At 32.4% G+C, this 16,972-nt stretch overlaps 1 protein-coding gene across 4 annotated transcripts in view; it reads left to right on the top strand.

The window, feature by feature from the left end:
• Positions 1-16,972, top strand: part of LOC148605561 (protocadherin-11 X-linked-like) — a 56,382-nt gene that overhangs the window by 30,279 nt on the left and 9,131 nt on the right. For 3 of the 4 annotated variants that reach the window (XM_088547654.1, XM_088547653.1, XM_088547655.1), the window contains 3 exons: positions 385-490; positions 2,062-2,576; positions 3,321-6,411. In XM_088547654.1, the coding sequence (XP_088403780.1) occupies positions 385-490; positions 2,062-2,267 (312 nt within the window). In that variant the 3' untranslated portion in view covers positions 2,268-2,576; positions 3,321-6,411. Of the gene's footprint in view, positions 1-384; positions 491-2,061; positions 2,577-3,320; positions 6,412-16,972 lie in introns of those variants that run through there. The other variant, XM_088547656.1, reaches the window with a different exon arrangement.

Consider the following 16,972-nt stretch of genomic DNA (forward strand, 5'->3'; position numbering starts at 1 on the left):
ATCCTTCAAATTTTTGTCTTAAAGGTGATAAAATATCTTTCAACCGTAAGACAAAATCATGCCTTGATATACCTTTGACGGATCATGACTATCCTTTATATCCTTTATCCCTATTTGAGAGTTGGTCCAATGGTAGTTTGTTTCCTTTTATACTTGATTGATATCTTTTAAGATCACATATCCTATATATATATAGGATATTACATAGGGGAAAAGATGAAACTGAAGTTCCTCTTTCTCCAAATTGCTATAGTTTTAATGAAAATTAAGTGGTTTTCACCACAATGACAAGCATCTAAAACCCTAAACATCTTAGATATTGTCTATACTAAAGTAAACAGGAAATTCGTGAAAATAGTTACATGATAGTTTTGACTTTTGAAGGAGAAAGAGAAGAGACTAGGAGATGACAATCGCAGTATTGGGTCTGCTAGTGACAGTGGTCATGGTAACAGTGATGATGAAGCCAACAGATCACCACACCCATCAGGTAGGTTATGTACAATAAAGCTTAAGTTGATACTAAAGGTGCCCCATTCACTTCATAGGTTAAAGGTCACAGTGGCTAGTTGATGGAGCAAGCCTTTGGCAAGGTTAAAGGTCACTATATCAGTCAGTACATTTACACAGTCACAGTGGGAATATGCACTTAATACTCAAATATGTTATAGTTGTTACGAAGTCTGTTCTTATTTTGGTTAGTTTCATTTTTAAGTTGTCAAATCATTATCTAAAATTGCTTAGGCAAAGGAGGGATGGATTTAGATTATTTTGAAAAGGTTAAAATTATTCCAAATGTGAGCAAAAACTTTTTTGTACTCAGCCATGAACAGAAAAAAACAAATAAATAATTATTTACCCCCATTTTAACTAAGTAGATTTTCAGTTTTTATTAGCTGCTTCTGAAATAAATTATCTTGGAGCTTGGGCAAAAATAATTTTCTATCTCAACATAAGATCCCAGCCCCCCGCCCCCTCCCCAATCCCCTTGAGAAGAAAATGGTCTATACTGTATATTATTTTGTCTGATCTTTCTTCCTACATGCATACTTCCAAGTAAACTGTGGTCATTTTCAAAGTATTGCTGTTTACATTTCCTACCTATAATACTGAAATATTACACCTGCTAATGTTTTTGATTTATAGAATCTGAACTTAGTAACCAAACCTTTCCAATTAAACACTTTATAGAGGAAAAAGAACTAGAAAAATAAATATAATCTTCATTCTAATCAACAAAGGGCAGCTTCAACAGTATCAAGACCTTGAAACCAGGAAGTTAATAAAAGACAATCTCCTTATCTCTTAGGGATACCTACTACTTGTTTATTGTTAGTTTAGAGTTTAAACATCTAGTAAAATAAATGAAATAACCTTAGGAACAAAGCATTATTTCAATTTGGAATTATTTTGGAATCTAGAAAATAACCAAAAACTAATTGGTAAAATTAACTCTTACTAAGAGGGGGTAAACATATTTTAGTTTTGTGTGTTTCGGTTAATTTGAGAGAATGCACGAGAAAGAGCAGCAATCTTACTGAGGCTATATATCAGATTTTTACAAATAAACCAAAGTTGAGATAAATTTTATACACATGTTCTTCCTACCAAACAACCCAAAATGTTAACATTAATTCTGGCTGTAATTTTATGATCAAATATTTTGACAGCAGTCAGAGATATTGAGTTGGTTAATTTATATTGACAGAAGGTATCTTCTACATCTGTTGTATGTGGTCAGGATTAATATGCTACACCTGTCTTGTTTCAATTAAAAGGTATATAACTACCAATAAACATTCCTCTACAACTAGTCCCTCTTATTATTGATTTATAATGTTACCTTCTGGAATCACCACTACTCCTATGACATTCAAAACAAAATGCAAATATAAATACATTTAATAGATGAAAAAAAAAATGTTTGAAGAGTATTTTTTGAGATGACAATTCTGCATGAGCTGTTATGGTTTAAATTTATTATGGTAGGTACCTTAAGCATGGAAAAAAATTGCTTAAATTTTATGAAATATGACTAAAGCATGGCAATCTCTATTTCAGGAACCAAGAGACCCCAGCGAGGCAGCAATAAAGGTTCTAGTGAGATATTTTCACCAAGGAAAATCACACATTCCCAACCATTACTGTATAGTCCTTCTAAGATGATTGAACAACAAAGTTCCAGACCCCTCAATTTCCACACAGACAATCCTAGAAATATTTTTCATTTTGAACATGAGGAACCAGTAATGGATTGTGTTGTCTGACAAATAACAAGTTAGAAATTGGTTACATGATTCATTGCCATTCATTCCTGTGATACTTTTAAAATATGTGTTCAAATACTTTTAAACAGTGCTCCTAACTGATAACAGTCATTCTACATAAACTCTTGAGATGAGATTGTATTATTTCATCAAGTCAAATATTATCTTATAGCTGAACTTTTTAAAACTTATGTACAAAATATTATGGCGATATCATTAGCACAACATCAAAAATCAAAATGAATCCAGATGAGGAACTCTCGGACACTGCACAGGGTCTGATCAGCCAAATAATACAGTCATGACAAGGTGTGTATCTTTCGTTCTAGCATTAAACTTTGGTAAAGTGAATTGATTTAAAAAATCAATGAATTAAGTCAAGCTATGACTATAAATGCATTCAATAAATTGTAGTAGTTGATAAAAAAAAGAGCACAAAATTAATGTTAAAATAATCAAGGTTGCATTTAAAACATAGTTACTAAATATACACGAAGATTTGATTGTTGAGGTTGGAGTTAATGCCAGATTTATGACTGTTCTCTCATTAAGATTTATGTTCTTTGTTTTTTTCGTTTTTTTTATCATTAAGAAAGGAAAAATATAAGTAACTCAGTTACATGATTTCATTTTTTCAATTCTACTTCTGTGATAAAACAAAAGTCAGATTTCATCATTCCACATTCAATAATCTGTCTTTTGATATACCAGTAAGGCCATCATAACAAAATTCCTAGATTCTCATCCAACATTTTTCAAAATTAGGGGCAGGCAGATGAATTCTAATTTTTATCAGTTTAAGTGAAAAATGCTGTCAGTTTGAAAAAAAAATTGACCTAAATTGGAAAAAAATCATAACAGTTTTCAGGGAGGGTGAAAATTTTGCTCATGAGGGAATGAGAATCTACGATTTTTAAAAAAGTTTTGCCAAAAAGTGACAATGGTATCTATTAAAACTCTTATTCATTTGATGATTGAATTTTCACCAATAATGTTCTTATAAAAGAAGGAGGAAGTAGCGTTTTGTTTCATCCAGAACAATTTGTTTTTCAGGGCTTCACCAGAGCTAAATGTTTATAAGAGAGAGTCCTAGGTCTATCTACAAATGTGATTGTTCCAAAGTTGAGAGAATATATCTGACAAGATCTGTCATTCTGTTTGTTTATATATGAAGATTGTACAGTGTTATAAAATTTGTTTTTAACTTTAACATTGATTACTATTATTTCTAAAATTAATGCAATTTTTTTGGGTAATTTTAATATATTTTTTAATTATTGTGGTCATTGAGAAACAACTCTATAAAAGTTTGTCTAGTAGTGACTACTGGTACATTTTTGCAATAACAAAAACATAGTAGGACTTTTTGAATTTAAAAAATGCAGAATGAAATAATTATTTTCAAAATGTAGGAATGACAATGTATTTGCAGGCTGTGGCAAAATCTTACAGGTTCTTCCTGTGTTGTAAATTATGATAGTTTTTTAAATATAAAGTTGCATCTTGTTTTCGAATTTTTCAAAGAAATGTAGTTTATTACTGGTGCTTAAAAATACAATTTGTCCCTAGTTCAGGTTCATTTTTCATTTTTCATTTTTAGCTCTCCTGGTCTAAAAACCATGTGAGGAATCAATTTGCGTAAACTTTTTCAAACATCTTGTCCTCTGAAACTACAGGACAGATTGTAACCAGTCTTTGCTTGAATGTTCTTTAGGGTATCTTTAACATTGATTTGTGGTGATTTTAGATCTTATGAAACAACATGGCCACTGTTACTAAAAATAGGTCAAAGGGGATAAATTGCAGAATTTTACAAATATCTCAAAAACAGTTTGGTTTAACTCTAATCTGGCAGAAGTAAAATTGTTTGGTATGATGAATTGGACCTATGCTCAAATTTTCAGAAAGCTTCATTGACAGATGAATGAATAATGGGTTCTGAAATGGATTTTTTCCAGAATTTTACATTTCCAAATTTGAAAATTCTCCCTAAAACTACTGGATGGACTGAAACAAAACTTAGCCCGAGTTTTATGTAGAACATCTTGAACAATCTGTGTGTGGGAAATTTCGATCTGTCAAAAAATGACCGCCGTTACTGAAAATTTAGAATGTGGAAATAACTTGAAAACCAATATTTTTAACCAAATCTTCACACAGTAAAAATGATCAGCATGGTGAGACATCCTATGCCATTATTTTCATTAAGATCTGTTGATCAAGCTATTGCCTTTGAAAGCAAAAAAAATGACAATGAAAGATTTATTTTATAATATGAAAACGGGGTGCTCTGTATTGATTAAATGATTCTTGTGACAATAGTACATGAGGGTCAAGAGTTCAGCTTCAGAAAGATATAAAGACTATTTTTGACCAAGTGAGTGGTTCAGGCTCTCTAGAGCCTCTTGTTTATGATATAAAGCTTTTACAATTTTGTGTTCTGGGCTTCATGCCATAATTAAGTCTTCTATTATTTTTTACTTCTTGTTATACATGATCATGCTGTTCATCCATCTGTTAGTTCATCTGCTAATCCTTCCACCGTTCTAACTTGCAGCTCCTCTTAAATTGCTGATTGGAATTTGATGAAACTTTCACACATTCATTGCCACATGATGCTATTGTGAACCTTTTATTTTGTTTTTTTTTACATCAATAAATGTTGGAGTTTTTAATATTGTTTCTTGCTCTCTGAGTTTAAATAGTAATTTCCTTGAAAGTTCACAAGAAAAAGTAGCAATTATAGTTTTTCTTGTTTTTATCCAGTTTCTTATTTCTTATTTTTCACTGTTCTTTCAACCTCAAATTTGTCCAGGGCAAATTACGAAAATCACCTGACAGATCTTGATGAAACTTGACATAATGGAAAACTGCATGAGTTGTGGGTTCTCCCTGTTCCACACATATTTGCTGATCTTGTTTACATTTTTTAATGCAAGGGAGGTTATTGAGTAAATCCAACTCCTCAAATCACTTTATTTTTTTTTTAATCAATAACCTGTCTACCCAATAGTATATGTATTCTTGTTTATAAATAAGACAAAAGGAATTGATTGATACCATTGGGTATCAGTCCCACCCCTGATGTTTTAATGGTTTAAAACATTTTAAACCATTTAGACCACACTCATTAAGGAATTAATTGCTACAATCTGTGTATAAGGGTGTGTGTAGCAGACTTAATTTAGGAGACTAAGTGTTGGTGGCCTAACATAAAATAGAAAAAAATTCTTAATGAATAAAATGATAGTATTGCCATTAATTTATGTTCCAAAATAAAATTTTAACCATGATGGCAACCCACCAAATTGTGAAATGAACATGTCAAATGCATGGAATATACTGTTCTGTAAAAGCAATGGTTATCATAAAGATTTATATTTGATGGTGATAACAATCTGAGTTGGAACTATTACTTAAAAGCAAAATTTAGATTGTACTACTTTCAGAACTACCAAACATTTTTTTTCAAATACATTTAACACACTTTGGCATGGAGATTTGAAATATATTATTCAATCATGAACACATTAGAGATGATAAAAAATAGAACTTAAACCTGGTTTTTCTGGGGTTTTGTAGAATGTTGACTTAAACTACACTTATATCTGTTAATGAAACATACAAAAAGTATTTTGATACCACATCATCCCTTTAAATCTTCTTTTCTAAAATGTTTAATGTTCAAACACTTGATAGTAAATATAAAATTGTTTTGAAATATTACTTCTCAGTTGGTTATTACATATTTGAATCTAATTTCTGGAAGCTTAATGTTCTCAAGGGATAAATGTTATCAAGGAATGGCTTAATGAAGTGTGTTTTAGTTTCACAAAAACAACATTTCACAGAAACGGAATATAACAAGATTGAAGGGATTAATTCTGTTGAGAATATGAAAGGGGTATGTTCATGCTGTAATTACTATTTAAGGTTTGATGTGTTAGTAATGATCTTGTAATCATGTTGTTGTAAGCTTCCTGAGAATGGCTCTGAACTTTTGTGAAAGAGTGTGTTTTTCAAGATTGTTATTGTATCTATATTTTGTATACTGGAGACACAAAGGCTATTTGCCTTTTAATATTTATTGTATTTTTTTTATTTTTCTACCAGAAAAGAAATAAATTACATGATTTAAGAGACACCCGGTTGTTTTCATTTTTAAATGCATCAAATCTCTTATTCACAAAATTAGTATATGAACACTAAGAAAACATCATATGCATAAATGCTCACAGAATATACAGCCTTACATGTCATTAGTGAGTCCCATTTTTAAAATTACCCACATAATCTATGGATCTTGATGACAGTTTAATCAACAGAGAGATAGAAAAACAAAAGTTCATGAATTTATTTAGGTTAATTTTAATAACATAACTTTGAAATAACAATAAAAAAGATGTCAAAAAATGCTTTTATTGGTAAACTGTGACTACATAATTTTTCTTTTAATATGTAAATATGTAAACACTGGTATTTGGGAACTTGGAAATAAAAACTTAAATCCTGAGTTATGGTTTACTCTCTAGATATTACTCTTTCATAAGATGAAAAGTTCTGCAAAAGCACTTGTGAAATGGTTTTACTACTATTTTTTTAAAGTAATTTTGTATTGATTCTATGGAGGAAATAAAAATTGACTCAATTTTGGCACAGTGTTGTATTTTAATCCAACGAAAGGATATTTAGTGTTTTGAAGTTTCTGTTCGTCTGACTGTCCTCTTTTGGTTATAAGTAGTAAGTACACAATATTTAGTTTTGCATGTTTTCAGGAAATCTTGATATCTCAAATTTTGGGAGAGTTATACCCCCTTTGAACTTAGATGTCTAAAGATGTGCTACTAAAACATCTTTTGGAGTAACTCACAATATACTAAGTACATTGTAAGGATACATATAAAGATTTACATATTTACAGCCAGTTTCGATCCCTTGACTTTGAAAGAGTTATCTCAATTTGAACATAGGTTCTTGAAATGCACTTCTGAAATATCATTTCAGTGAAGCTACTCCCACCGTCAATGATTGCAAAAGCATCAATATGTATGAATTTATCCAACCTTAACCCAACTCATCCTTAATTGTATAGACGTGGGTTAGGTGAGCCGATCAATCTAGGCTGTAGACTTACACTCGTGATTGTTATATTTTGATAAATACTCTACATTTGTTTGTTTGTTTGTTTATCATGTTTTTGTCTTTTGTTTTTACTCCATCTTGCAAACATTTCACACACACACACACACACTATCCAATTATATATTTCAAACTAGAATAGCATATCTCTTGGTTTCGATTCATCGATGATGTTGACATGAAATTGAGTCGAAACTAAATTTAGACAATTTTATCACACATGCCAATAATGTTCATCCATCAATCAAATTCACCCATGAAATTTCTGACACTAAAATCACATTTTTGGATACTGCTACGTTTGTAAAAGACGGGGAAGTGTCCATGGATCTTCACAGCAAACCAACTGTTAGTCACCAATACTTATCTCCCAATAGTTGTCATCCAAAACATTGTACTAAAAGCATACCATACTGTCAGGCACTTCGAATTCGGCGTATTTGTTCTTCTGACGATACCACCAACAAACGTCTAGATGAACTCTAATGCTCGTTAAGTTTTGTGAGTTTTATGCTCATATAGTTTTATGCTGAGGAAGGATATCTGTTATCCGAAATATTCTACTTAAATTTTACCATCTTCTGGAGATGTTAAACATATTTAGACGTTTATTTAATTTATTGTTATGTTTCGCATCGTTTTTAACGATCCATCACCCCGTAAGAGTGATTGTTTATATATATAACGTCTCAGAATGTGACGACTCTATTCGCTACACTGCTCCATCGGATCAAATTGATACAGGGAAGATAGCGTAAACTTATAGTAGGGTCTGAAAAATTCCCAACGATGTTAGAACTGTCAACTTTGCGGTCGTTCCCTCCGCGGGACTCGAACTCGTACCGCTGTGACATCTATGGCAACACCGCCTGCACTAAGTCCAGCGCCCTAAACCACTCGGCCAGCTAGGCTATATAAAAATATAGCTTTCGCTGGCCGGGTCATTCCTCCTCGTAGGATTAATCTAGGGCTGTAACTTAGTACGCGATGTATGGTAGTACGAGACAGTTCATCTAGGTGTTATTATGTAGGATAGAGGATCAAATTAATGATGCATGTCACAACAAATCAATATTATACAACGTCTCAGAATTTGACGACTCTATTCGCTACACGGCTCCATCGGATCAATTTGGGAAGATAACGTAAACTTATAGAAGGTCTGAAAAATTCCAAACGATGTTAGAACTGTCAAATTTGCCAAGCAAATTTCTGGTCGTTCCCTCCGTGGGACTCGAACTCGTACCGCTGTGACATCTATGGCAACACCGCCTGCACTAAGTCCAGCACCCTAGACCACTCGGCCAGCTAGGCTATATAGAAATATAGCTTTCGCTGGCCGGGTAAAGCAGTATGCTTCATAATAGTTCTTTAAAGGGCTAAGCAATTGTATATAGCAGTAAGGGTTTCTGTAGTATATATAATAGCTGTATAAATATGATAGTAGTGAATGTTTCAGTTGAAAATATTTCTGCGTCATTTTAGTATTTCATACAGGAATAAAATATAGCACAGTGATAGAGCGATTTGTTCTTCATGAAAAAATTCTTTGTCATCTTAAATGACGTAAAAATATAGTACACTGGAGGTCGCAGTGTGACTCACAGGTTTCATGATTATACTATAATACCAACTGCATTCCTATAATTGAAAATGATGAATTTCTGGTTTTGACATGCAATCAATGTGCGGACCAAATACTGGCTGTATGAATTGCATTTTATGTTCTCGCTTTATGACCTTCCGGTAAATTGTTTTCTGGACACAATTATGGTTTGTGACTTATTAACTATGTTGTTTAGTATCAAGTTTTTGTTCATTACGGATCCGACCTGTGTTTTAATCATTAGAGAATCAATCAATGAATAGTGACCTTTATGTGACCTTTATTTGAGAGTATTGTATTCACTATGTGTACTGTCTGCTTTTTTGCAATTTGGCTATAAAAATGTATTTTCGTTATTGTGAGAAGGTTGTAGCCTTCTATATTGCAGTCTTTTTTTTAATATATATACATGTATGAGAATAACACCATTTCTGTTGTTTATCAACTCCAATCAATTAGAATCCAATCTGGGCGCTGCGATTAGTCTCTGTCAGAGTATATGTTGTTACCTGGCTTGTCAATTTGACATACTGTGTAAACTTTCTAGGCACCCGTTTAATATGCCAATCAAAATTTCAGAGATTTAGTTTTTGAATAGATGAGAAATTTACTGAACAGAGGCTAGAAGATCTCTTTCACGTTTTTGACTTTGTGATCTGAAATTCTAATACGCCATTAAAATCAATTCTAAGCAGTTATTATAATGCTTTTTAATAGCATGCTAGTCATTGTTTTACAATTTACCAAGCACGCAAGTCACAGTGGCGTGTTTGCTGTATTCCTGTAAATGTTCACTTTTCCTTGTTCAGGAAATAATTAATTTGGATGCATAGAAATCTGTCAACGATCCAAACACCATAAACATATATTTTTTTCACGGCTATGTGAAACTCGTTAGACAATTTTCGTTTAATTGCAATCGTTTTTTTACGATTGTTAACTTAGCATTTTAGCTCGAGCTTTCTGGTGAGGTGCTAAGAGAATACAAACGTTCGTGTCAGATTCTGGTTTTCAAGCCATCCATGGCCATTGCGTGTTTGAGAATAACTTTTTTGTTGTAACAGAAGTTCATTTGTAAGTTAATTCTATCGTTTTGCACCATTGAAAAGATATCATGAGGCGGTGTTTGTTAATGTGAAGAAGTCAGTTGTGTTAATGAAAGGTGCTCAACAGAATGTTTATAATGCATTTAACAAATATCATAAAACGAAGAAGAATCTCACAAGTCCTTAGTTTTTGAACATTTTAACAGCGTATGCAGAGACACAAACAACTTTTCAGATTTGACCTAAAACATAGCCGTATCCTTAATTTTCTAAGCCGGCCTGGCAAGTACAGAACGATGTATTTCTCTCAGAGTCCTAAATTCCTTATTTCCAACAAGATAGTGACGTGTCCACGGTCGAAGGCATTTAATTTTTTTTTTAATTCTCGGTGCATAAATCACGAACACCTATGTGCAAGTGGCGTCTGTTGGTCATAAATAACACTATGTTCTCAAGCAACCATTTCAATACCCGCTTCAAATTTCACAATTAAATGCCTATTTGAAATTAGATAGTAGTTTACAAACCAACATGAGAGTTAAATTACTAAAAAAGGTGAAATTCAAGAAGGAAAAAATCCAAGATTAAAACAACATGCAATTTGAAATAACTGATTTAGAATTCATTGTTAGTGAAACTGATCACATTCCGTTTAGGAAAAGTACAATTTAATATAAAGGAACAAGAATTCCTATTAGAAAGTAAACTGCTCTCAAGGAAAACTATCAATTCCTGGAAAGAAAAGTTCCCATGGGAGCTGTACATTTCCTATGAAAAGATTTTATATAGGAAATGTATGTTTCTCATGGGAACTCCAGATTATCCCATTGAAAGTAAACTTTTCCATTGGGAATCTAATTTTGGTTCTTAATAACTTTATTCTGGACAATTATTACATTCTTTGAATGTTAGGTAGCATATTAAGCTCTAGCACTACATGATCAGCAAAAAATACTACTGTATTCTTTTCTTTAATTGTTGAATTTGCCGTATGCAGAGCGGCATACCGTAGTCAGAGTGTTTATTGACAACCGTGGAATAATGTACACGTATTTGTATGGTTTGTTCTCTTAAAGAAACTATTTTGGTTAAAGGTGCAATAAAATATGTGACACTTTAAACTGTTAGAAAATGACAATGCATGTACACTAGAATCTACGGAAGTCTATTTGTATAGTTTTTTTTTTAATTATTTCATAGCAATTAAGAAACAATGTATAATTTTGTAAGCTTATGAAATCCCATTGAGATAATTTTCGTAGACTAAAAAATAATTTTTTCGAGTTAAAACGCGAAATGATTGTTCATTTAAAAGAATACAAAACGAACCATTTGTCCACCTGTATTATATCTAAGTCTCTTTTCCTAGAAATTTAGTTTTCCTTTTTTTTGTGTGTTGGAGGTCATATATTGTAGTAGTTATGTTTTTGTTAGGTTAATTTATGGCGTCATACATGGAACTTTGATATCAGGAATGAAAATAGGACGATAACAAAAAAAGCCAATAAAGGAGCAACAATCATCTTTGGTGTAAAAAGTTACTAACTTTACCAATAAAGTATTATTTGTTTTATTGGTGTGAGTACAGCCATTCTCACTTTGGGAGGTTATCCTTTTCCCCCAAAATAAATAGATAACAAATTTACAACAGAAATGATAAACAAGAAAAAGAAAATAAAGTATGCATTCGGTACGCAAGCCGATATGTGCAAAATATTTTATTTAGTAGAGGCATGCAAACTATCTACAGCGGCCACCTCATGATTACATGGCTCTTATATAAAACGTAAATGGCAACCGGTAGATATGTACTTTCTATGCTTTCGCTATTCAATGACACGTTTAATTATGACTACCATGACCGCGAGGAAACTTAATGCTACGTGTAATTTACTAAAAGATAGACATTTGAAAAGAGTAATCAAGGGAACCAAGATTCTAGCGGAAACAAAAAAATGTAATCCAGGGACAAAGACCAGACATGGAAAACAGACAACACAACAAAGAACATAATGTAACTAAAATAATACATACAAAGGAACAAAAGTGAATAAACAACTTGATTCCACTAAAACTGGGAGCATGGAGCAGGTGCATCGGTAGGGTAAGCGTCTTCTGCTTTTCTAGGAAATGACATGAAAACTCCATACGCAGATGCTACAGGATGTTGCCACAGATGAAAGGAAAGTTACAATTCTGAATGAAAAGTCATCACGTTTGTCGTAAAGTTTGATCAAGAGTTTTCCTTTACCATCGATCTCAAAGTGTAGGTCAAGTTTTTTGGGGTAGATGCGATGTATCAACTAGGATTGCTTAAAGATAATACATCATCTATATAGCGGAAACTGAGATTAAAGGATCTAGCTAAACGACATTCTTTCTTTCGGATTAGATCAGCTACAAATATATAAAGTCAACTTCATAAGAGTGAAGGAATAGGTCAGCAAGTAGAGGAGCACAATTTTTCCCACTGGAAAGCCGACCGTTTGTTGAATAATGCGTCCACCACAATGGACAAATAAGTTGTCGATAAAAAATTTCAGCATTTTCTTCTGAACATTTGTAAAATGATTTGAAATTATTTTTTTAACAAAGTATGACGGATCTCTGCCAAGAACTATATTTGTATCTAGGTGTACCATCTTTCCTGGAGAAACAACGATGTATCATTTTCTGTTTTAGTCGGGATTTTAACTGAGCATGGGGAATAGAAATATACAATGTTGAAAAATCATAGGTTTTAATGCTATTATATTCTGATAATAATCTTGAATAGAGGATCTCCAGAAGATCTTTCGAATTTTTCAGGATTCACATTGAATTAATACCACTACGGGAATAACAAGTGTTGTGATAGGACTGGAGACTCTCTTTGACAATCATCGTCTTTAGTAGAGAGACCAAAAGTGGATAGCACAGATTTATGGTTTTCCACTATTTCTTTTATGAAGAGTGTACTGGTAGCATAGGTCTTATCACTGATATTATTTCCTACGTATGCCTCTAATAATAAACATTGGATGTACTACGTTTTGCAGACAAAAACAATGTTGTTTTTGGCTTTATCTGCTGGTACGACGACATATTTGTCATGTACAGTAGACAAAGTTTTTGCCAAATCGGGATCTTTGATAACTGGTGTAGCATTGACACATATTGACCTACTTAAAACATTTATTCGTTTCAAAATTAAAGAACTCACGGCCTTTACCCACTATTTTAGAAAAAAAAAATAAATCTCGGTTTCCATCTATTTTTGGAAAAGTCTTCATAACATAAATACGCGTTTTTTATTAATAAACATTATTGTTCGCATTATTCACGAAATCATCGCGTAATTACGAGGTTATTTTAATCCCCCAAAATGAGCCAAATGGGCTTTCGTATAAGCTTCTCCCATGACATCTTGCGGAAGTCGCCCAGTCTTGGTATACAATCACAAGTTAGCTAAATTGATATTACAAGTTAGCTGGGTTGTTCTCACAAATTAGTTATAAGTTGTTATCACGAGTTAGCTGGGTTGTTATCACAAGTTAGCTTAGTTGTTATCAATATCACAATTTACATTAGTTTTTATCACACGTTAGCTAAGTTGTTATCACGAGTTAGTTGGGTTGTTATCACAAGTTTGCTTAGTTGTTATCGATATCACAAATTGGCTTAGTTGTTGTCGATATATATGTTACATGTTAGCTTAGTTGTTAGCACAAATTAGATAAGTTCATATAACAAATAAGCTAATGTAATTTGATATCACAAGTTAGCTTAGTTGATATCACAAGTTAGCTACTAGTAAGTTGATATCACAACTTAGTTGCTAGTAAGTTGATATCACAAGTTAGCTACTAGTAACTAACTTGTAATAACAAGTTACATATCCTTAGACTAAAATTATTTGTCAAATACCAATTATGTTCCCAAAACGAAGTGCGAGGTGATCATACTGTATTTGGTCTGTTACTTATAGTTGATTTAGGCCCTTTTAGGTTGAAACTTTAATTTCTCGCTAATTTTACCACAAAAGATATCTATATTGCACCCACTCTAGAAGAATATTTCAAAATTTTAACCTAAAAAAATTTGAACTGTGTGCCCCACCCCAATCTAAAATCCTGGATCCACCCTGCTCGATACAATGGAACGTTTGGGGAACATGTGTGTTGGTTCCAAAACAATTTGTACTAGTTTATTGTATAATTGATTATGTATAAGAACTAGGTGAATACGTGGTCAAGACAAAAGTACCAATCTTTATGAATATTGCAAGTTCATGTGTGTTGCACGTGTTTCAAGAAAAAACCTTTCGTCAGCAGCATTAAAGCCAAATACTTAGGATGTTAAAGGTGTAAAAATAATGTACAAATCATAGATATCCAAATAAGAAGGCAAATTAATCACCGATAATTTTTATCATGTGTAATACAAAGAATATGAAGCCTCAGGTTTTCTGGGGTTTCGAATTTTGACTACTGCAAAATAAGTAATTGATTACCATAATAAAGGAGACATATCGTTAGATAACAAGAACAAAGGGGACATGTGGTGAGAGATATGGTGAGAGATAACAAGAACAAGGGGAACATGTGGTGAGAGATGTGGTGAGAGATGTGGTGAGAGATAACAAGAACAAAGGGAACATGTGGTGAGAGATGTGGTGAGAGATAACAAGAACAAGGGGTACACGTGGTGAGATATAACAAGAACATTGACTTCCATACATACAAGTTTGGGTCCAGACCATACGGTCCAAATACTCCTATGCAAGGTTAAAGTTTCAGAGAAAACTAAAACTTATAAATTCTTACACTTACCTTCCTGTGACTGAGGTCTCCCTATCAGAAAAAAACATGTGCACAATAATTTTGATATTAGTCCTTAAACTCAACCTTCAATCTGTGAAAAAAAGGAACTGTTGAACTGTTAATGAGTCCAACAAATATATTATTAGAAAATAATCAAATCATGTTTGGCATCGAAGAAGATACTTATCTGAGATAATTTGGTTGTGTTTACCTTCGAAACGTGGACGGGGCATTGTGCGGTAAAACTACGTGAACTAGAGGTTTACTAGAAGTGCAGCATAGTTTATCCCGTAACAGAGACTGTTTTCTTGCCTTGATATGTTTGGTATTCTGATTTGTTGTAATTTATTCTATAATAACCCCCTTCACCACAATTTACTGTCATTTCACAGTAAAACCGAGATATAATTTCTTGTTGAACACGCATTACAGTACAAATAAACGTCTTAAAACATTATAATTATATAAACGGACGAATTCGGTGACAGAAGGTTCAAACCTCAGTTAAAATCGTGTGTAACAATACTAAATCTCGACGCCTTAAAAAACAAGACCACCTGCAATACATGTATATGTAGTCTTACACAGAAACGTGACTTATAAAAGGTGCTTAATATTTTGATACCATTGTTTTTATTCTTTCTTATTTATTTTTACACGTATTTTCTCCCGAAGGACACACCTCAACCAATGTCCCTAACTAACTTACAGTTGTATGCCAGTCTATCCCATTGTTGATAATGCTAGGGGTTGACTGGCAAGCTAGTTTGGAGTATCATGACTCTAACATATTTATTTGCGAAAATCAGATGAATAAAATCTACTAAATTTATAAGAATTGGACACCCAGTAAAAGTTATCTCACGGCAGGATAGTTGAACAAATGTTATGTTCCTGTATATTTGTCGATGCCAAACATGCTTATAAATATGAATGTGATTATTACTGAAATCGTGGACTTGATTACAGTTATTTTTTTTTCAGATTTAAGGTTGAGTCCAACAGTATTTCAGAGGGCTGTAATGTCAAAATTGTCATCATCAAATTTCAGAGAGGGAATATCCGAGTAATATTAATATAATATGGGGGAAAAATATATAAGTATGACGTAAAGTATAACATCTCAAATTCAATAAAGAAATTTTGGGTGTACACTGCAAAACATCAAATGATGCATGTCGAGCTGAATTAGAGCGAATACCTCTTAAAGGTAAAATTCCAATTTCTTGTGTTAAGTATTTAGAACACATATTGAGTCTAGATAGTTCTTCGGTCAAATATATATATTTCAAATCCATGGGTTGAAAAAGTTAAAATAATTTTGCAAAACCTTGGGTTTCCTATTTTTATTCAAATTGCTAACGGCATAAAACATTATATAAAGCAACTAACTTTAAGGATTGTTGACCAATGTATTCAAAATCAAAATGCCAAAATAGATGAGTCATCAAAATTGGATTTTTCAGAAGCATTTACAATTGCTGGTTACAGACCAGCTTACGTTGATGCCATTAAAAAATTTAAAAGTAGAGCAGCGATCAGTAAAGTTTGCTTAAGTCCACATAATTTGATGATTGAAAAGAGCAGATATCTGAATATTGATAAATCAGAAAGAAAATGCAAATTTGTAAAGAAGAAGAAACTGAAAACGAAGAGCATTTTTGTTACATTGTAAGGCGTATCAAACCAAACGTTTAACACTGTTTCAAAATACAAATTTTCTTAATATGTTTCCGCATAAAAATTTCAAACAAATCTTAAATCTAATGTTCAAATATAATTCAGGTCACTTCCTATAATTGATATCTGTTTATATAACAGATTGCCTTGGTATAAGAAATAATATGTTTTAATGCAAAACTGTATAATTATCATATCATATATGTCACATGCTACAACATGTTAGAATTCAATTATGTTTGTTTGTATTATCATTGCCATTGGACCATAACCATGTATTGCATTATGAGTTTGTGTCAAATGAATTTGAACTTGAATTTTATTAAAAAAAAGTTTTCGTATGTATCCTCTAGATAAGGACAGTTTAATAAAAATGTCTCTCATCATCCACTAGTAACGCCAATCGGAACACCTTAACCTTTCTAGTTACAC

The sequence above is a fragment of the Perna viridis genome, chromosome 10, assembly GCF_037379345.1.
Source record: "Perna viridis isolate PV_CMFRI_1.1 ecotype Kerala chromosome 10, ASM3737934v1, whole genome shotgun sequence".
Classification (NCBI taxonomy): domain Eukaryota; kingdom Metazoa; phylum Mollusca; class Bivalvia; order Mytilida; family Mytilidae; genus Perna; species Perna viridis.